We start from the raw sequence: 21,728 nt of genomic DNA, 5'->3' as shown, positions 1-21,728 counted from the left end.
TCTGGACATTGTCCCTCCCCAGTTCTCCACTACAGGTACACAATCCTTTATCCAGAAACCTTGGGGGACAGTGTGTTCCGAATTTTGGATTTTCCTGGATTTCGGAAAGCCCATCCGGATTGTGCTGCCGTGTCCACCCCCACCACTTTCCAGTCACCCCACCGTCTCCCCCAAGCACTGGCCCCCCAGCCACCTCCCCCATGTGCCACTTGCCTCTCTCTCCACTTACCGGGTTTTGGAGCTTTTGGATTTTAGATGTCCGGATAAAGGATCGTGTACCCGTACCACACCCAAATATGGCATTGCACACCACATCCTCACCCAAAGACCTCCTCTACATGCCCAAACCCGTCGCCTGCCACCTGATAAGTTGCGGCTTGCAAGAGTTCCACAAAATGGAGAAACTTGGAATCATGCTGGTCTGATAGCCCATGGACTTCTCTGCTACACATGGTGCCCAAAGCCACGGGAGCCTGAAGACCTTGTGGGGATTACAGGCATCTCAATGATGCTACCACTTCAGACCGCTACCCTGTGCCCCATATACAGGACGTTACAGCTAATCTTCATGGGACCAAGGTATTTTCTAAAATTGGTATCGCCAAAATCCTGTAAACCCAGAGGATGTGCCAAAGACCACCAGCATATCACTGTTCAGCGTCTTCAAATTTTTGAGAAAGCCTTCTGGGCTCAAAAATGTTGCACAAACATTCCAGCCACTAATGGACCCAGTGGGGGGTGGTGTGGACTTCCTGTTTGAATACTTGGACTACACACTCATTACCAGCCACTCCCACAAAGGGCACCTGCAGCATCTGCATGTACTCTGCTGCCCCCTACAGGAGTTCAGGCTATCCATGAACCCTGCCAAGTGTAAGTTCAGGCAGCCCTCTATTGAGTTCTAGGGACATCGGACCAGGGTGTCGTTCTATTGCCTAGCAAGATGCAAGCCATCCTCAAATTCACGAGGCCTGATACCATCAAAGGAGTCCAGGGATTTGTGGGGATGGTCAATTTCTATTGTCGCTTTCTACCCTCTGCAGCTCAACCCCTCTTCAACCTCATGTCCAGTGATGCCGAAAAATTTGAGTGGACAAAGGAGACGATGGTAGCATTCCAGCAGACCAAAGGCACCCTAGCCAAGGTAACATTGCTGGTCCATCCACAAACAGATGCACCAACCTCCTTGATGATAGATGCGTCCGATGTGGCAGTAAGCAGGGTCTTGGGACAGTACAGCAATGGATAATGGAAGCCTCTAGCATTTTTTAGTTGGCACCTGCACCCTCTGGAAACAAAATACTGCACATTCGATAGGGAACTGCTGGTGCTGTACCTAGTGATCAAACTCTTCCGCTATTTTTTGGAAGGCAGGGACTTCATGTTTTTTACTGACCATAAACTGCTCATGAAGCTTCGTGAAGGCATCAGATCCCTGATCAGCCCGCCAGCAACACCACCTACCTTACTTATCTGAGTTTTCAACCAAGATTAAACATATCTCTGGTAAGAGTAATGTGGTGGCTGACGCCCTGTCCCACTCCTTCGTTCAAGCTGTAGGTACCCTCTCTCTCGGTGTAGACTACATGGCACTCGCCAAAGCTCAGCACCAGGACAACAAACTCCTAGCATATAGAACTGCTGTCATGAGCCTGCAACTCGAGAATGTAGCCTTTAGGCCAAAAGGTAACACTCTCCCATGCAACATTTCGACAGATCAGCCTTGCCCCATCATCCCTGCTGCGTGAAGACGTTGCATTTTCAATGCCATTCATGGACTGTCCCACCCCTCCCTCCGGGTGATGGTCTGCCTGATAGCCGACAAGTTTGTATGGCATTGACTAAAAAAAAAACGCTCATGTACTGGGCAAAGATGTGCCAGACCTGGTACTCTGCAAATGTGTACATGCTGCTTCAGCCTTTCCAGTCACCACAGCTCAGATTCAACCACATGCATGTCAACATTGTCAGTCCGCCTGTTGTCACAAGGATCTAGGTACATGTTAATGGTCATTGACAGATTCACTTGGTGGCTGGAGGTGGTTCCTATGATGGACTCATCAACCAATTCATGCACCAGAGCTTTGATTTCTGCCTAGGTATCTCTGTTCTGCCTACCTATACACAGGCCACACTTTCCGAGGTCATATAAGGGCCCCTTCAGAGTGCTACAAAACAATGGTACAACTTGTGTTCAAGACATTGGGGGCATTCAGAGACATTTACAAATGACCGACTAAAAGCCCGCTCATCTCGACCTTGATCGGCCCTTGCCGCGACCCCTGATGTGAAGGCATGGACGACTGCCCAAGAGCAATGGACAGTAATGGCACCAGAGGTTTAGCCTTCTATCGCTGTTATGGAGGGGCATGTAGCAGCTCACTGGAGGCTTAATCGAACCGGTTCAGGAGGTTCTGAGTGATATAACAACGTTACAATGCGACGTCATCTGGAACACACAGATTTTAAAAAAAGTTACAGGTGACAGTTCAGCAAACAACTGTTACTGAACAACTACGCCCAATCATTTTCTCAGTTTTCATTTTGCACTGTGACACAGTTGCTACACTTCCTCACTGCCCCTTTCTACATGTATTCTGTGCTCCCATTTTTCTGATAATTTTCATTTGTGCAGGGCTGCCACTTGAAGTGAACAAATTTAACAAAACCTGCAGGCTTTGAAGAGTGACAGCAGGCTGAAGACAGCATGTTCCTAAATTGGATGGATCTGAAGGAAGATGAAGTGCAGGTGCAGAGACCACATGACCACCAGATTAAAGAGACAGTATTGCCTTTGCTCAGGGGCATTTTGAGGAGGCAGTTCTGGAGAGCAGAGCTTTTGGAAGTAATGCAGTCCTGAAGTGGCCTCGTGTGTGGTTATAGACAAACTGTCTGGTTTCCCCATGTTGTAGGGGAATGAGCAGTGGCCATTGTATGGATACAGCACTGGGAGCAGCAAACTTTGTAGGGATACTGTGCTGAATGTGGCCTTGTGTGGTGATTGATAGTGTCTGATATCTCCATGTTAGAGGGGAAAGGTAATACTACTCTTTAAACAAAAAGCGAAGGCACTGTGAACAGCTGACCAACGGAAAGGGTTCTGGAAGCAGGGAAATACTGTGTTTGATTGTGAAGATTGAGAGGGTCACTTGGAACGGCTGGCCCACAGAACAGGCTCACAGAAACTCTGTGAGCATCATTCGCATCGTGTCTCTCACACAAAATAGAAACATAGAAACATAGAGGTTTGGTTGCTTCCCGTCTGAAAAGGACATTGGTCCGGAAACATCTCAACAAGGATTTTATATCTGTCTCCCTGGATTCACTCACCTACTTTGAGAACTACTTCACATCCATCTAAAGCATTGGTTTTCAAAATGCCCTCTAAACTTCAGACTCCGCACCCTCTGCACAATTTGCTTTTCTGCTCAATTTAGTGTCACCTGCAAATTTAGATGCTTTACACTCTGTCCCCTCTTCCAGATTGTTAAAGCCTGCACATCTCATCCATCTAAAGTCTGCGTCTTGCATCCATCTAAAGCCTGAGTGTCACATCCATCTAAACCCTGCGTGTCCCATCCATCTAAACCCTGCGTGTCCCATCCATCTAAACCCTGCGTGTCCCATCCATCTAAACCCTGCGTGTCCCATCCATCTAAACCCTGCGTGTCCCATCCATCTAAACCCTGCGTGTCCCATCCATCTAAACCCTGCGTGTCCCATCCATCTAAACCCTGCGTGTCCCATCCATCTAAACCCTGCGTGTCCCATCCATCTAAACCCTGCGTGTTGCATCCATCTGAGCTGTAAGGGCTTGGGGGTATTCCACACACACAAGTAAATTCACGCATAGTTGGGGGTTAAGTTGGAAAGGTTTAAATAAATTAGTTAAGGTGTTATATTATTGTTAACTAATAATTTTAAATACTATTGAAAATATAACACTGCCTGGGCTCATTTGTATTGCTCCTGTCTAGTATCTAACATGTGACAATAAACTTGACCTGAAATCAAATTGCAAATTGACAACAATGCCAAGACCTGTTTTGATCTGTTGTCCCAATAACCACAAGTCTCCAGTCCCTCCTGGTGTTTGAGTGAATGATGTTTAAATATTCCACACACTGCAAACTTTATGTGTGAACTTGTTGGTGTTTCATCAGGTTGTTTGACTGGCTGAACTCCTTCCCGCACACAGAGCAGGTGAACAGCCCATCACTGATGTGGACCCGCTGGTGGATCAGCAGGTGAGAGGACTGGGCAAACCCCTTTCCACACTCAGGGCAGACAAATGTCCTCTCCCTGGTGTGGACCCGCTGGTGGGTCAGCAGGTTGGAGTTCTGGGTGAAGCACTTGCCACATTCAGGGCAGACGAATGGCCTCTCCCCCGTGTGAATCCGTTGGTGGGTCAGCAGGTTGGATGTCCCAGCAAACCCCTTTCCGCACTTGGGGCAGATGAATGGCCTTTCCCCGGTGTGGACCCGCTGGTGGGTCACAAGGTGGGAGGACTGGGTAAAACCCTTTCCGCACTCGGAGCAGGTGAATGGCCTTTCCCTGGTGTGGATCCGCTGGTGGGTCAACAGGTCGGAGGACTGGGTGAAAGCCTTCCCGCACTTGGGGCAGACAAATGGCCTCTCCCTGGTGTGAACCCGCTGGTGGTTCAGCAGGTTGGAGGTTGCTGCAAACCCCTTTCCGCACTTGGGGCAGATGAATGGCCTCTCCCCGGTGTGGATCCGCTGGTGGGTCACCAGGTGGGAGGACTGGGTGAAGCCTTTTCCACACTTGGAGCAGGTGAATGGCCTTTCCCCGGTGTGGACCCGCTGGTGGGTCAACAGATCAGAGGATTGGGTAAAGGCCTTCCCGCACTCTAGGCAGATGAATGGCCTCTCCCCTGTGTGGACCCGCTGGTGGGTCAGCAGATGGGAGGTTGCAGTGATCCCCTTTCCGCACTCGGGGCTGACAAATGGCCTCTTCCCAGTGTGGACCCGCTGGTGTTTCATTTACTCACTCAACCTTTTAAATTTCTTCCCACAGTGGGAGCACAGAAACGGGTTAATCGCTGTGGGGACAAGAGGGTGTAACAAGGGGATAAATCAATTCAGTACTGCTCTGGGACACACAGCACGTACGCAGCCCGATGAAGGTTCCTGGAGAGCTGGAAACAGGTTAAATCAACAGTGAGGCTGGGACTAGGACCGAGGCCCAGTCAGAAGCATCCTCTAGGCAGATGTTGCAAGCCCTGGAACCAGGGAAGTTTTCCGTTCCGGGACCTGGTGCTGTACTCTGCTCCTGGTGCAGAATCGCCTTCGGTCCCTGACAAGCGCCTTACCCGAGATGCACTGCCAAGTCCTCCGTTGCTCAGAATGGTGGCAGGGGAGCACTTTGCCAAGCGCTGGACATCATAGACAGAGAACCCTCCACTGATCGAGGCGCTTTGTGGGCAGCGAGCAAACCTGGACCTTGGAAATGAAGGTGGGAAGAGTGATAGCCGGGCGCAAGAAACTGGAGTTGTCTCTGACACACAGGGGTTGATTTAAAATCCAAGTGAGGAAACCTCTCCCGATGCTGTGAAGTTCACGGTCGCAATGTCTGTTGCTGACTGTAATACAATCAGATCAAAAGTTTATTAGTCCATTTGGCCCATCGAATACACCCTGCCATTCCATCATGGCTGATTTACCATCCTTTTCAACCCCATTCTCCTGCCTTCTCAACCCAACCCTTGATTCCCTTCCTCCCTCCCCCTTAAATATCCCCAATGAATTGTCCTCCACAGCCACCCGCAGCAACACATTCCCCAAATTCACCACTGTCTGCGTAAAGAAATTCCTCCCTTCTGTTCAATAGGGAAGTTTTCTATTCCGAGGCTGTGCCCTCTGGTCGCACACACCCCTACCAGAGGAAACATCTTCTCCATGTCCACTAGATCCAGGACTTTCAGTATTCCATGGGTTTCCATGAAACCCCCCTCCTTCATTTGTCTGAACACCAGTGAGTACAATCCCAGAGCCTTCGAATTCTCCTCGTGTGAAAATCCGTCACTCTGAGGACCATCCTTGGAAACCTCCTCTGGGCCGTCTCCAAGGCCAACATACCCTTCCTTTGATATGGAGCCCAAATCTGTGCTCTCACCAATGCTTCATAAAGCCTCATTCCATCCCTGTTTTTAGTTAGACATACAGCAAGGTAACAGGCCGTTTTAGCCCATGAGTCTGTGCTGTCCAATTACACCAAATGCAATCCCCCAGTACATTTTGAACAAGGGGAGGAAACCAGAGCATCTGCAGACACGGTGAGAACGTATAAACTGATTTTACATACTGTTGGGGGGACCTACTGGGGACAAGCAATGGCGATCAGGTCTCTGGTAAGGAGTTTGGTCCTGTGGCAGAGAAGGGAAGAGAGGAGCTGTAGTGGTAAGGGATTCCATAGTTAGGGGGACAGATCAGAGGTTCTGTGGAAGAGATCGAGTATATTAACTCCCTGGTGTCAGGATGCAAGTTATCTCAGAATGAGTTCACGGTATTCTCAAGAAGGAGGGTGAGCAGCCAGATGTTGTGGTCCATGTAGGGATCAATGACATGGGTAAGAAGGGTGAAGAGGTCTGCAAGGAGTGTTCTGGGAGTTAGGCACTAGGTTGAAGGACAAGACCTCCAGGGTAGTGATCTTGGGATTGCTACCCATGACACGTGCTCGTGAGGTTAGAAAAAGGAGGAATATGCAGCTTAACACATGGCTAAAGACATTGTGCAGGAGGGAGGGCTTCAGGTTTCTGGATCATTGGGCTCCCTTCCAGGGAAAGTGGAGCCTGTTATGATGGGACAGTTTACATCTGAACTGAAGAGGGACTAATAACCTTCTGGGAAGTTTGCTAGTGCTGTTCTGGTGGGTTTAAACTAGATTTGTAGGGGGGTGGGAACCAGAGTGCCAGAGCAGATAGAAGAGTGGAGGTGGGAAAAGATGACCTGAAAATTACATGCTTCGTTAGAAGTCAACAGGTTGAAGGTAGTGGAAATGTTCTCATGTGCACCTATTTCAATGCAAGTATTGTAGGAGAGGTAGACGAGCTTAGAGTACGGATTGGCACCTGCAATTATGACACTGTGACGATTACTGAAACTTGGTTGCAGGACTGGCAGCTCAATGATCCAAGCTTCTGTTGCTTCAGACATGATAGACTGGGGGTATGAAAGGGGGAGGAGGGCCATTGCTCATCAAGGAAAATATCAGAGTAGGACAGACCAGAGGGCTAGTCTACTGAGGCTATATGGGTGGAGTTGAGGAACTGGAAAGGTGTGAAAGACAGCAGACAGCTGCAGGAAACAAAATGTTGCGATTGTAGGAGATTTTAACTTTCCACATATTGACTGGGACTCCCATACTCTAAAAGGGCTGGATGGCTTGGAGTTTGTCAAATGTGTTCAGGAAAGTTTTCCAAATCTTATAAAGGTACCAACTAGAGAGAGTGCAATACTGGATCTCCTTTTAGGGAATGAGACAGGACAGGTGACAGAAGTATGTGTAGGGGAACATTTTGGGTCCAGTGATATTAGATTCAAGTTAATTATGGAGAAGGATGAACCTGAGATTTGACATTGGAGAAAGGCTAATTTTGAGGAAAGGAGAAAGGATCTAGAAAGCATGGATTGGGGTAAGTTGTTTTCGGGCAAAGTTGAGCGAAGTACATGGGGGACCTTCAAAAGCAAAATTTTGAGAGTGCAGAGTTTGTATGTTTCCTGTCAGGATTAAAGGCAAGATTTGTAGGCAAAGGAACCATGGTTTTCGAGGGATATTGGGGATCTGGTTCATAAGTAGAGAGAGGTATATAGCAGGTATAGACAACATGGAGTAAATGAGGAACTTGAGGAGTATAAAAAATGCAAGAAAAACCTCAAGAATTAAATCAGGAAAGCTCAAAGAGGTCATGAGGTTGCTTTAGGGAACCATCCCTGTGAACCTTTTCTGCACACTGTCTGGTTCAATCACTCCTTCCCTGTGGTGCAGTGACCAGAACTGCAGACGAACCAACACTGTGTACATCTGAAACACGACGTCCCGACATTTGTATTCTGTGTCTCGGTCGGTGAAAGCAAGCACACTAGATTAGACCTTCTACAACCTGCCCAGCTGTGTTGCCCCATTCAGAGACAGCCTTCTGCACTGTCCACTTTACCACTAATTGTCTTGCTGTTCACAAAATTACTCATAACGTTATGCACATCCCCATCCAAATCATGAATCGATACCCTTCCCTTCTTTCTCCATCATCTCCTGCCTTTGCCACCCCTTTACCCTCCTCATTTACCTGCCGGAATTTTCTCACACTTTGATGAAGGGCTCAAGCTCAAAATGTCAGTTATGAATCTTTACCTTTGCTATGTAAAGGACACTGTTTGACTGTTTCTCCAGCATTTTATGTGTGTTTTACTTCAACCACGGTGTCTACAGATTTTTGTGATTTACTCCCATATGTATGAATTTCTGTTTTCAGGGTGATCCAGAACTGAGTGGAGAGTCAGCGACATTGCATCTGCTGTGGAGTAATTGTGACCATAGGCAAATGGCAGTGGGTCCAGATCTTTGCTTAGGTATAAATTAATTCTGGCCATGATCAGCCTCTCAAAGCATTTCATCACAGTAATGCTACTGGGCATTTACAAGGAACACTGCCGTCGGAGGGCAGCAGCAATAATCAAAGACCCTCACCACCCAGCACAAGCTCTGTTCTCGCTGCTGCCATCAGGGAAGAGGTGTAGGTGCCACGACTGGCACCACCAGGTTCAGGAACAGCTGCCATCAGATTCCTCAATGAGGAACTCAATCAGAGATTCTTTTATTTGCACGTGCACTTTATTGAATCAGGGGAATATGCCCCAGCCCTCACTGAGGACTCAGCAGTGGCGAGGGTCAAGAACTTCAAATTCCAGGATGTCAACATCTCCGAGGATCTGTACTGGAGCTTTCGAGATGATGCAAGCACAAAGAATGCCCTCCAGCGGCTAGACTTTTTGAGGAGTCTGAGGATATTCAGTACGTCACTGAATACTCTCGTAAACTTCTACAGGTGTATCGTGGAGAGCAGTCTGGCTGGTTGCATCACTGTCTGGTACGGAAACGCCAACTCTCAGGACAAGAATAAACTCCAGAGGGTTGTTAACTTGTCGGCAACATCACGGGCTCCATCAAGAACATTAAAAAAAGCAGCCTCTATCCTCAAAGACCCCCACCACCCAGGCCATCTCTCTGCTACCATCAAGTAGCCTGAAGACGAGCACAAGGACAGCATTTTCCCCACTGCCATCAGATTCCTGAATGATCAATGAACCAAAGACACTGTCTGACTTTTCATGCATTTTTTTTTACAGTAACGTGTTAAGATGGTTCTAATATGAATGTTTCCACTGCAATGCTGCAAAACACCTATAAATCCTGATTCTCTTTTGCTCTCTCTGCATTGCGCAGTGAGTTTATTTACATTCATTATCTGTTTACCGTTCTTTATTTGTCAACATGTTTAACACTGTGTACGGTTTATGTTTCACATGACCAATTAATGGGAATTCTGCAGCACAGGAATAAGGAATCTCAGGGGGAGTTTAAGGGGGAGATTGATCGGTATCTAATTAATCAGGGAACCAAAGGATGATGGGGAAAGGGCGGAATTTGGGACCAGAGGTGAGAACGGTTTAGCTCAGGGTGGGGTGCAGAGAAGGCTCGATGGGCTGAATGGCCTGCTTCTGTTCCTTTGTCTTGGATGTGGTCTCAATCTGAACTCTGACAATAAATATAGATCAACCCCTGTGATAAACGGACCGACTGGGGGTGGGGGGGAGGAGAGGAATGCAGGTGGGGAGGAGGGGAGGGGAGGGGATGGGGGGTGGGTGGCCCCGACCTTGTCTGCCCACGACCATGTCTGCCCTCCCCGCCGCCGGCTTATCATCCACGGCCACACAGAGACGCCGAGAGCGCTTCCCCTCCGCCGCCCGCCCCTCCCTTCCGCTCCACTGAGGCCCGACCGCTCTGTCCGGGGCCAAAACTCACCTCGATCTCCTTGCCCAGCACGCAGCTTCATCGACAGCACGTTGCTGGGGGAACGACGCTTTCAGACGCTGCGCAGCCCCATCTGACGTCATCCCGCGGAACGTTCAGTGCAGGCTATCCATCAGCAGCCGTCCTGCCCCGCCCCGTCGCGTGACATCCCGCCCCGGCGAATGCGCGCTGACGTCACACCGTCCAAGCCCTGTCGCTGATCGCCGTTGCCCCGGCAACGAGCCGCTGCGCAAAGAGTGACCGTGTCTTGTTGTCCGGATCCCGGGATTGGAGGTGAGATGCGAGGCGCCCCGGGGCGGCCGTGAGGGGAGGGGGTTTCAAGGGAACTTTGGGTGACCAACAGGCTCCGGAGCAGGAGGGCGAGCGCCACGAATGTCGGGCAGTGGCAGGGCCAGCTTTCAACGTGTGTGGAAGCGGCGGGGGAGTGGGGTCCGTGGAGGGATGGGCCACCTGTCAGATGGGGGAACAGCAGGGAGGAGGGGCCGTTGGCAGCGAGTGTGTCCAACAGGGAGGCGTGTAGGTGACTGGAGGGGGTTACAGAGACAGGGAGGGGTGTAGGGGACCGGAGGGGGGTTACAAAGACCTGGAGTGGTGCAGGGACCGGAGGGGGTTACAGGGACAGGGAGAGGTTTGCGGAAACAGGGTAGAGCAAAGCGTTTCAGCGCCGGGAGCAAAGCGAACCTCTGGACGTTTCTCCCTAAGTCCCGGCCCCAGTCCCAGCCTTGGTGTTGATTTCACTTACTGCCCAGATCTTCGAGATTCTCCTTCAGACTGAGCCTCGGGGCAGGACTGCCTTGATTTATCCATTGGTCACACACTCTCATCCTCACAGCGAATGAATCTGTTTCTGTACTCCGACTACGGGAAGAGTTAATGGCACACCGCCGGGTCCACACAGGAGAGAGGCCGATCTTCTGCCCGAGTGTGGGAAAGGGTTCACCAGGTCCTCCAGCCTGCGGACCCACCAACGGCTCCACACCGTGGTGAGGCTCTTCACCTGCTCTGAATGCGGCAAGGGGTTCACCCAGTTCTCCGACCTGCTGAGACTCAAGCGAGTGCACACCAGGGACAGGCCTTTCGTCTGCCCCGAGTGCGACAAGGGCTTCACCTGGTCCACCCACTTGCTAACCCACCAATGGGTTCACACCGGAGAGAGGCCCTTCACTTGCTCCGAGTGCAGGAAAGACTTTACCCGGTTCTCCAGCCTGCGGACCCACCAATGGCTCCACACGCCGAGAGGCTGTTCACCTGCTCCAAGTGCAGCAAGGGCTTCACTAGGTCCATACACCTGCTTGCCCACCGGCAGATCCACATTGGGGAGAGGTTCTTCACCTGTCCCAATTGCAGCAAGAGCTTCATCCGGTACACTGACCTGTGGACCCACCAGCGGGTCCACTCTGGAAGAGGCCATTTGTCTACCAGTTCACCCAGTGGAACAGCCTGGTGAAACTCCCACGAGCTCACATATAAGGTTTGCAGAGTGGACTGGAGGGACTGGAGTCTTGTGGTTATTGAGGCAACAAAATAAAATGGGTCTTGGTATTGATGTCAATTTGCAATTTGTTTTCATGTTCAAGTTTATTGTCACATGTACAAAGGGGCAGTGAGGAAGTTTGTTTTGGAGCAGTCCAGCTAGACATCCCATACACAGTCCAACAAATCAGTCACAGTGAGGAGGGAGGATACAGGGACAGATATGTTGGTCCAAAGCAAAAGCAGCATTATTTTACAAGGGCGAGGATTATTCAAATGTCTGATAACATGGAAAGGAAACTGTCCTTGAATCTGGTGGTGTGTGAGCTCACACTGCAGAATCTTCTTCTCCGTGGGGAAGAGGGTAAAGGGAGTGTGTCTAGGGAGGGGAGAGTCTTTTAATATGTTGGTTGCTTTGCCAAGGTGGCAGGAAGTGGAGGTTGAATGGACACTCTCCATCAATGTTAGTCCATACTTAGGCATTCAACGGGGCCGGTAGCCTTGATCAGGTGTGATTTGTCGGGCTGGTAGAAGCGTGGTTTGCATTCTGCACAGATCTGACAATTTTGGTCAACATCCTGATGTCGTCAATAGAATAGAGGAGGTTATGGGCCTTGATGAAATGAAAAAAAGGGTGATCCAAGGGTGGCAAAGGCCATTGTGCAGTGACTGCAGTCAATCTGCACTCTGGCACATTTCCCCTGAGATAGGCCATCAGGAGGCTCGTTGAACTTTCCGGGGCGGAACAGTATGTCATAATTGTAGGTGGAGAGCTTGATTCTCCACCTCAGAATCTTATTGTTTTTTGATTTTACCCCACTGCTAGTTGTTACACATGAAGGCAACTGCCTGTTGATCAGTCAGCAGTGTAAAATGCTTACCGGTGAGGTAATGCCTCCAGTGCTGTACCACCTCAATGGTGGCCTGAGCCTCTTTCTTGATGGAGGAGTACCGGATCTTGGGGTCCTGGAGGGTGAGTGAAAAAACATTATGGGCCTGCCTGCTAGGTTAAGTGTGGTGGCCAGGGCGCAGCCCGATGAATCCCTCTCCACCTGAAATGGAGTGGATTCGCCCACTGCATGCATCATGGCCTTTGCTGTGTCAGCTTTGAATCGGTCAAATGCCTCATGAGCTTCTACCGACAGGGGGAAGACGGTGGCCCTGATGAGGGGACGGGCCTTCTCTGCATAGCTGGGTACCCATTGGACATAGTAAGAGAAAAACCCCAGGCACCTTTTCAGGGCCTTGAGGCAGTGAGGGAGGGGGAGTTCTAACAATGGGCACATGTGTTTGGAATCAGGGCTGATGACTCCATTCTCCACCACGCAGCCTGACGACATGTGTGAAGACACATGTTATATGTCAGATTAAGGTGCTTCATGGTGTGGAGAAATTTCTGGAGATTCCTGTTGTGGTCCTGCTGGTCATGGTACAGGTCAATCCACTGAAAGGGCCCAGTCATTCACACAACATGCTTTGCTGTAAATTCTACCAAAATGGCTCCCACAAGGGCTGCTTCCGAAAGCTTCCTTCTCTCCTGCAGTCGGAATGTCTTTGCAAATGCATCAAATTCTGGAACAGACTGTGACAAACCTTCCCTTGGCTCTTCCAATGTATCGAATAGTTGTCAGACTGTGACTTATGGCTTATGTGAAATGTGTAAGGGCTTATGTAAAATGCGTTATGTGAAATGTTAACTGTGATAATTCTATTTTACGAAAACGGGAGCTTGTAATCCATACTCCAATAAAGAAAATTTTGAACTGTAAGAGAAAAATATTTAACTACAATCTACAACATTAAATTATCTCTTCACTATTGTTATATAATATAATATAGACAAATAACATTCTTTGAGAAGCATATACAACTAATAAGTTTCTTATTGCTGTGAAACATTGCAAACTTTATATCTGGAAAGGCAATCAGCAATCACTCTGGGGATCATAGTACATATCTTTGCCTTTAATGTAAGTTATCATTAAATTATAATCTTGCAGAATTAAACTCCAGCTTAATAATCTTCGATTTTTGTTTTTAATCTTCCTGAAGAAAACCAAGAAGTTATGGTCAGTTTGCACAATAATTGGTCCCTGAGCTATGCAGATATAAACATCGAAGTGCTGCAAAGCTTGTACAAGGGATAATAGTTATTTCTCTATGGTAGGATCTTTTTTTTGATGTTCACTGAATTTCTTGGAAAAGTAGGCCATCGCAATCATTCTTTCGGAATAACACTGGTCCCACAGCCTCTTCACTCTTATCCACGGCTAAAGAAAATGGTTTGTCCAAATCAGGAGATTTTAAAACAGGGTTATGGCATAATATCTTGTTTAAATTTTCTGAAACTCTCTGGCAATACTTTGTCCATACAAATTTCTCCCCTTCTTCAGAAGGTTTGTTAAAGAAAGAGCAATTTCTGTGAAATTCTTGCAAAACCTCCTATAATATCCTGTCATTCCTAAAAACCTTCTCACTGCTTCCTTGCCATTGGGAAAAAGGATTTCAGAAATCTCCTGCACTTTCATTTAAATAGGTGCAACTTTGCTCTGATGAATTACATGCCCTAAATATGTCACAGCAGCATGTCCAAATTCACTTTTAGCTAAATTGACAGTTAAGCTTGCTTCAGATAAGCTTGCAAACAATTTTTCCAATTCCATCAGATGTTCTTCCCATGTGTCACTTTTTGTGACCAAGTCATCAATATAAGCATCTGTATATGTTAAACCTTGGATTACAGAATTTATTGTCCTTTGGAATGTTGTTGGGGAATTTTTCATGCCACAAGGTGGCACATTATATTCATGCAAGCCTGATGGTGTACAAACGTGAAAGTATCCCTTCCTCTTTTGGTTAGCAGCCGTACCAGTTACACTTCAGCAGATCCACCTTATTTATGAATACAATGATCAATTCTAGAAATGGGATAAGCATCTGTATTGGTTACTGCTTAATCTTCCTGCAATCGGTACAGAGTCTAAAAGTTCCATCTGTTTTAGGTATCAGAACATAAGGAGAACTTCAATTTGTGTTCGAAGGTCTAATAATGTCATTTTCCAACATGTATTCCATTATTTTACTCTTTTCAATGTTTATTCGATAGGGGTGTTGTTTAATGGGACTCACTTCTCCTATATCCACACCATTGTTCTTTGAGACATATCTTGAAACAAATTTTTAAAATTTTAAAACTAGCTGATTCAATTGCTCCTTTTCTTGGGGCTGGAGATGATGTAACTTCCATCCAGATTCTGCAAAATGGTTGAATTAGACAGCTGAACTGGAACAATGTTTTGTTTAAAGTGACCCTCACAAGTGTCATCTTATACGGTTTCATGATCCTTCGATGCCTTCATCTAATATCTCGGGAAGGCTGTTCCTTACTAACACCTGACTTCTCAAAAGATGACCTCAACATATTTACATGACAATTTTACGTGTTGCGTCTCTGATCAGGTGTTTTAACCACATAATTGACGACATTAATCTTTGATTCCATTTCATATAGGTCCTGAAAAATCTAGCTCTGTGGATTAGAGTTTGTTGGAAAAAGAATTAACACTTCATCTCCCTTCTTAAAATTCCTCCCTCTAGCTTTCCTATCACACCAGGTTTTCATCTTTCCTTGAGCCACCTCCAAATTCTCTTGAACCAATTCCCAGACTTTCTGCAACCAGTCTTTGAACTTACAAACGTAATCCAATAAATTTAACTGCACATCCTCATTTTTTTTGATTTACATAGATTTACATAGAAACTTTACATAGATTAATATATAATAAACTTTTTATTACAAACATAACAAATAAAAACAAAATAGTCCCTCTCTCTCTCTCCCTTCCATACATATAGATCCGTTCTCTATCAGAGCTTACATACATTGAAAATCTATAGATTACAGTTGGGGAAACTATGTTTAGATAAATATATATGTAACAGTTACTTTTATACCCTTTTTTGTTCCTTTTTATTACTGTATCTGGGCCCCTGTGTGGTCCAGGTCTTGCTGCCAGACCTTTACAAAAGTGTTCTATTTATTCTTTTAAGTTATATGTGATTTTATTTCCCCATAGGTAGACAGTTGTCCATTTCCGCAGACCATCGTGCTATTTTTATAAATGAGATTTGATGTTTGGTGAATTTGTCGCTTATTTCCATGAACTTACCTAATAGTTACAGCGCTGAGTCGTCCGTGAAGGCCACTTCTGTTATGCTGGTTAATTTTTATGTGATATTGCCAAAATGGCCTCACTTTCATGCATGGCCTCGTGGCATGTAAAAAGGTTGCTGTCTCAGTCCCACATCTGAAACACATCTCTGAAATTTAGGCTTTTGATCTGTGTATCTTTAGTGGGGTAAATATAATTGGTGTGTAAAAAAAATTATACTGAACCAGTCCATATCTTACATTTATAATTGACATCACGCTGTCCGTACACCAATCTGACCAACTTCTTTCTGAAATCACCACACCCAAGTCCGACTCCCACTTTACCCTTGACCTCTGCAACCCTGGTTTTGCATTTTCTCTCTGGGGATCATAGTACATTTTTGTTATGAATTTGGATGTATTTCCTATCCAAACTGTTCGTTCTGTTCCACTAATTTCAGTTGGGGTTAACGTCGGTCCCCATCTTTCTCTTAAGAAAGATCTAAGTTGGAAAAAACAGAAGGTGCTCTTGGCCACTCTGTATTTGTGTTTTAATTGTTCAAAGGACATAAGAGTTCCTTCCATGTAACAGTTGTTAATATATCTTATACTTTTGTCATACCATGAATGTAATATTCTAATGCCCATGTTCATAGGCAATAACATATTTTACACAATGTTGCTTTTATTGATATCCCCACTTTTTTCCATGCATTCATTAATTTCTTCCCATGTTCTTATCATATGTATTAGAATGGGGTTCTCTGTCTTCTTCTTTGGAGTTTTGACCCTCCATTTATAGAGAAAGTCCTTCGTTTCTCCCTCCTCCGATGATTACATTCCCATTTGAACTCCAGACTGGGGTGGGGGGGGGGGAGGGGGAGGTTGTCTTCAGTGAAGAATGCTGAGAGAAATCTAGGCTGAGCAGCTAGGTTAATATTTTTTTAAATCCTCCCAGCCCATAGTCCCATGTCATTTTTTCCAATGCAATTCTAGGTACTTTATTATTCCATAGGAACTGTCTAATATAGTTGTTTAGTGGTTTTAAAAAATTTAGCCAGCAGAATAGGCGGCAACTGAAAAAGGTATAGCAATCTTGGCATCACTTTCATTTTGACACAGTTAACCCTTCCTATCAAACTACACATCCCCGTTAACCTATTGTTCTTTGAACAGCAGTAAAGGTCCAAACACCAGCTCAAAAGGACAGAAGCCTAATGACTCCTGTACAGACTCTCTTACTGCAAACAGAATCAAATAGACATCCTCATTCTCATCCTTCTCATTATCACAGCAATAGGTCCTCATCATGCACTTACACTCTGGGGATCATAGTACATTTTTGTTATGAATTTGGATGTATTTCCTATCATGGTCTTGAGTGTCAAATGAAATCTCTTCAAGGCTCCTTGAGTTTCAGGATGATATGCAGATGATGTAATTTGTTTAATTCCCAATTTATAAATAATTTGTTGGAAAAGTCCTGACATAAAATTACTTCTTTGATCTGATTGAATTTTCCTTGGGTAATCCCACTAATGTAAAGAATTTAACCAAAGCTCTGATTATGGATTTAGATTTTATGTTCCTAAGTGGAAAAGATTCTGGAAACCTGGAAGCTGCACACATAACAGTTAACAAGTAGTGATTTCCAGCTTTGTCTTAGGCAGCACACCTGCACTCCACAATAACTCTAGAAAAGGGTTCTCCACAAACAGGTATAGATTGTAATGGCCACTGGTTAGGTTTACCCACAACCTGACAAATCCACACAATCTAAAAACTGTTCTGCCTTATCAATAATTTAACTTCCTTATCAACTTTCTTTGCCATTGCCCGAGTCACTCCACAAGCTGGATAGATTTCAAAATCTGTCTTTACCTCATTAATAACTCCTATCTCTTTATTACATCTAAAACATGGATCAGAGCAATTAGATTTAAGTCCTCATAATTTATGTGGAGTATAATATAATTGGTGTAAAAAATTAAATTGTACCATTTGGTATCTAACATTAATTTTGTTGGTTTCACTTTCATGACATAATTTTGTCCAAACTTCTTGGATTTGTATATTCAGATCCCTTTCCCATCTCAATTTGGATTTAAATAGATCTGTTTTCTGCATCATCTCTTGGAATTTTATATACATATTAGTAATAAATATTTTGATAAATGTGTCAATTAGTAAATATTCAAATTGACTTTGATCCGGAAATCTAAAATTCAATCCTAACTTTCTTGTTAAATATGATTTAAGTTGATAATAAGAAAAAATGTATTATTTGGTATATTATTACTTGTCTTTCAATTGGTTAAAAGTTTAAAAAAATCAGAAACAGAAAATAATCCTTTATCCTGTTTGTTCCACAGTTATACTAAATATTAAAAATTTGGGAAGCTTATTATATGTGGCACAGAAGGCAGCACAGAATTTGGAGCTTTGTAATTAAAGGATTTTGCTTTAATAACATTCTAGCTAATTGATAATTCTTCATTCCTCTTTCTACATGGATTCCATTCCATACTTTAAGTATATGTTTCAGAATTGGTGTATTAATTTTCCCTTTCAACAGTTCCTCATGCCATTTATACAAAACATGTTCAGAATTATTTTCTCCTATTTGACTCATTTCGATCTGTCCCCATTTTGTCTTTTCACCAGACTGATAATAGGAAGACAAGAATCTAAGTTGAGCCACTTTGTAATAGTTTTTAAAATTGGGCGATTGAAGTCTCATCCCCCCGATCATATTTCCATGTTAATTTTTCCAATGCCATCCTAGGCATTTTGTCTCGCCAAATAAATTTTCTTACATTTTTATTTAAATCTTGAAAAAGCAATATGTTGGTACAGAAATTGGTAATGATTGGAATAGGTATTGATTGTGTTCGAGGAAAAATATTAATCTTTACACAATGTATCCTTCCTATTAAAGAAACTAGTAAATCCTTCCATCTTATTAAATCTTTAATTTTCTTCAGTAAAGGTATATAAATTATTCCAATTCTTATCAATATTAATTCCTAAATATTTAACTGCCTCCTTCTGCCATTTAAATGTTGTCATTTTCTTAGCTTGAGTAGAATCAGCCTCAATCATTGGTATCACTTCACTTTTATCAATATTTACTTTATAACCTGATATTAACCCATATTCTGCCAATCGAACATTTACTTTTTTTAATGAAATTTCAGGGTTTGTAAGATATAATATTATGTAATCTGCAAAAAGAGTAATTTTATGTTCTTTATTATTTATCTTAAAGTCCTTAATCTAATTTTCTCTTCTTATCACCTCTGCTAAATGTTCTATAGCCAATGCAAATAAAAGGGTATTAATGGACAACCTTGTCTAGATTATTTAAAAATTATTTGATATTTGTCTATTTGTAACTCCTTTAGCCTTTGGGAGATTATGTAATGCCCTAATCCAATTTATAAAATTCATTGGAATTCCAACAACCTTCAATACTTTAATTAAATAGTTCCATTCTAACCTGTCAAACTATTTTTCTGCATCTTAAGCCACAACTACTGATGGTATTTTTCTTTTCTGTGCCACATTTAACAAACTTAAAAAATTAGCAATATTATCAGCTGATCTATTCTTGATAAAAACTTGTTTGGTCCATATTAATCAATTTAGGTAAACATTTAGCTAATATATTAGCTATAATTAAGACAACATTTTATAATCTGTATTCAATAATGATATTGGTCTATATGAAGCTGAGAGCAAAGGATCCTACCCTTTTTTGGAATAACTTATTAATGCTGTTTTAAATGACTCTGGTAAATCACAGAGATTGTTCATTTGATCTAACAATCCCATAAATATAGGAATCAATAATTCTTTAAATTGTTTGTAAAACTCCCGAGAGAAACCATCTTCCCCTGGAGCCTTATTATTTGGTAAAGAGATCAACATGTCATATAATTCTGAAACCTTAAAAGAATTTGTTAATTCATTCTTTTCCTCACTATTTAATTTTGGCAATATAATTTGTGATAAATATTCATCTATTTTATCTCCATCCTTCAAAGATTCTGATTGATATAATTTCTTATAAAATTTCATAAAAACATCATCAATGCCCTGTAAGATGACCCAATTCCTCTTTTATGGCTATTGTTGTTCTTGATAATTGTTTTGTCTTCAATTGCTAAACTTTATGGACTCTCTCTCCCAACTTGTAATATTTTTGTCAAGTTCGCCTTATTATCTCTCTCCACTTTATGTTTGTATTTCATGAAATTTCATTTTTAAAATTCCAATACTCTTCACTTCTCATCATTTCCTTGATTCTGTAATTCTTTTTCCAACTTTGTTATTTAATTTTGCAAATTATTAACTTCAAACCTATGTTCTTATTTTTAACCTTAGCTGTGTAACTTATTATTTGTCCTCTTAAATAAGCCTTCAAAGAATCCCAAACTACAAACTTAATGGTTACAATGTTTGCTAAAAGATTTTTATCTGTTGTCTTATAAATTCACAAAAATCTTGCCTTTTTAACAATGCAGTAATAAACTTCCATCTATAACTTACATTTTGCTCTTCTTCCAAAAAATCGACATAACCAAAGGTGAATGATCAGACAATATTCTTGCTTGATATTCAGTGTTCTGAAAAACCTCACAAAGATAAGCGTATACAGAGCCGTTGTCATACCCACACTCCTGTTCGGCTCCGAATCATGGGTCCTCTACCGGCATCACCTACGGCTCCTAGAACGCTTCCACCAGCGTTGTCTCCGCTCCATCCTCAACATCCATTGGAGCGCTTTCATCCCTAACGTCGAAGTACTCGAGATGGCAGAGGTCGACAGCATCGAGTCCACGCTGCTGAAGATCCAGCTGCGCTGGATGGGTCACGTCTCCAGAATGGAGGACCATCGCCTTCCCAAGATCGTGTTATATGGCGAGCTCTCCACTGGCCACCGTGACAGAGGTGCACCAAAGAAAAGGTACAAGGACTGCCTAAAGAAATCTCTTGGTGCCTGCCACATTGACCACCGCCAGTGGGCTGATATCGCCTCAAACCGTGCATCTTGGCGCCTCACAGTTTGGCGGGCAGCAACCTCCTTTGAAGAAGACCGCAGAGCCCACCTCACTGACAAAAGGCAAAGGAGGAAAAACCCAACACCCAACCCCAACCAACCAATTTTCCCCTGCAGCCGCTGCAACTGTGTCTGCCTGTCCCGCATCGGACTTGTCAGCCACAAACGAGCCTGCAGCTGACGTGAACTTTTACCCCCTCCATAAATCTTCGTCCGCGAAGCCAAGCCAAAGAAAAGAATAAACTTCCATCTATAACTTACATTTTGCTCTTCTTCCAAAAAAATTGACATAACCAAAGGTGAATGATCAGACAATATTCTTGCTTGATATTCAGTGTTTTGAACTTGGTTGTAGTTGAGAGGAATCACTGCCTCAATCCTTTCCAACAGCAGCTGCTGCTTTTAATTTCAGGAAATTTCAGGATTTACTCTCAGGAAATTTCTCTAACTCTGCCTCTTCAAACTTCTACATATTTCCTTACTGTCATTTTCTTTATCTCCTCTTTTCTCAGGAATAATTTTCCTTTAGCAAGTCCCAACTGTTGAGCAATATTCATCAAATCACCCTTTTTTGTGTTCTGCAATTCTGTGACTCCAAAGATCATTCAATATTCATTGTTGCTTTTTTACACACACACACAAGCCTCTGAATTAGCTTGCAAAAATAAATTTAACCACCCAATTGAAATTTTATCAATTACAAAGCTCCAGATTCTGTAATGCCTTCTGTAGCACATACAATATAAGTCTCCCAATTTAGGATCAGCTTCAATTAGCTCCAAATGTGGTAAAAATCCCAGAGATGAACCTCCAATTTTGTAACAAACTGCATATAATGAGCAGCAATAGGCAATGAACCAGACAATGTTTAATTCTAAAATATGAATTTTAACTCTTAAACTATCCTTAGTACTAAATATATCCCAACTATGCACAGGTGTGTGTGTGTGAGAGAGAGAGATAGTCTTAACTCTTAAACTACCCTTAACT

The 21,728-nt window shown here is 43.9% G+C and overlaps 1 protein-coding gene across 2 annotated transcripts; it reads right to left on the bottom strand.

The window, feature by feature from the left end:
• Positions 1-208: 208 nt before the first annotated feature.
• LOC138758275 (zinc finger protein 436-like) lies at positions 209-11,085 on the bottom strand. 2 transcript variants are annotated; one of them, XM_069926968.1, is made up of 2 exons: positions 10,793-11,085; positions 209-5,599 (listed from the first exon to the last, which is right to left on the bottom strand). In XM_069926968.1, exon 2 carries the CDS (start codon positions 4,998-5,000, stop codon positions 4,134-4,136), a length of 867 nt encoding a protein of 288 aa, XP_069783069.1. In that variant the 5' UTR covers positions 5,001-5,599; positions 10,793-11,085; the 3' UTR covers positions 209-4,133. The 2 variants fall into 2 exon arrangements, with proteins under 2 accessions (XP_069783069.1, XP_069783068.1); XM_069926967.1 differs by lacking the exon at positions 10,793-11,085 and adding an exon at positions 10,042-10,525.
• Positions 11,086-21,728: the final 10,643 nt, after the last annotated feature.

This window comes from Narcine bancroftii, chromosome 3 (assembly GCF_036971445.1).
Source record: "Narcine bancroftii isolate sNarBan1 chromosome 3, sNarBan1.hap1, whole genome shotgun sequence".
Lineage (NCBI taxonomy): Eukaryota > Metazoa > Chordata > Chondrichthyes > Torpediniformes > Narcinidae > Narcine > Narcine bancroftii.
This window is presented reverse-complemented; position numbering and strand designations above follow the sequence as displayed.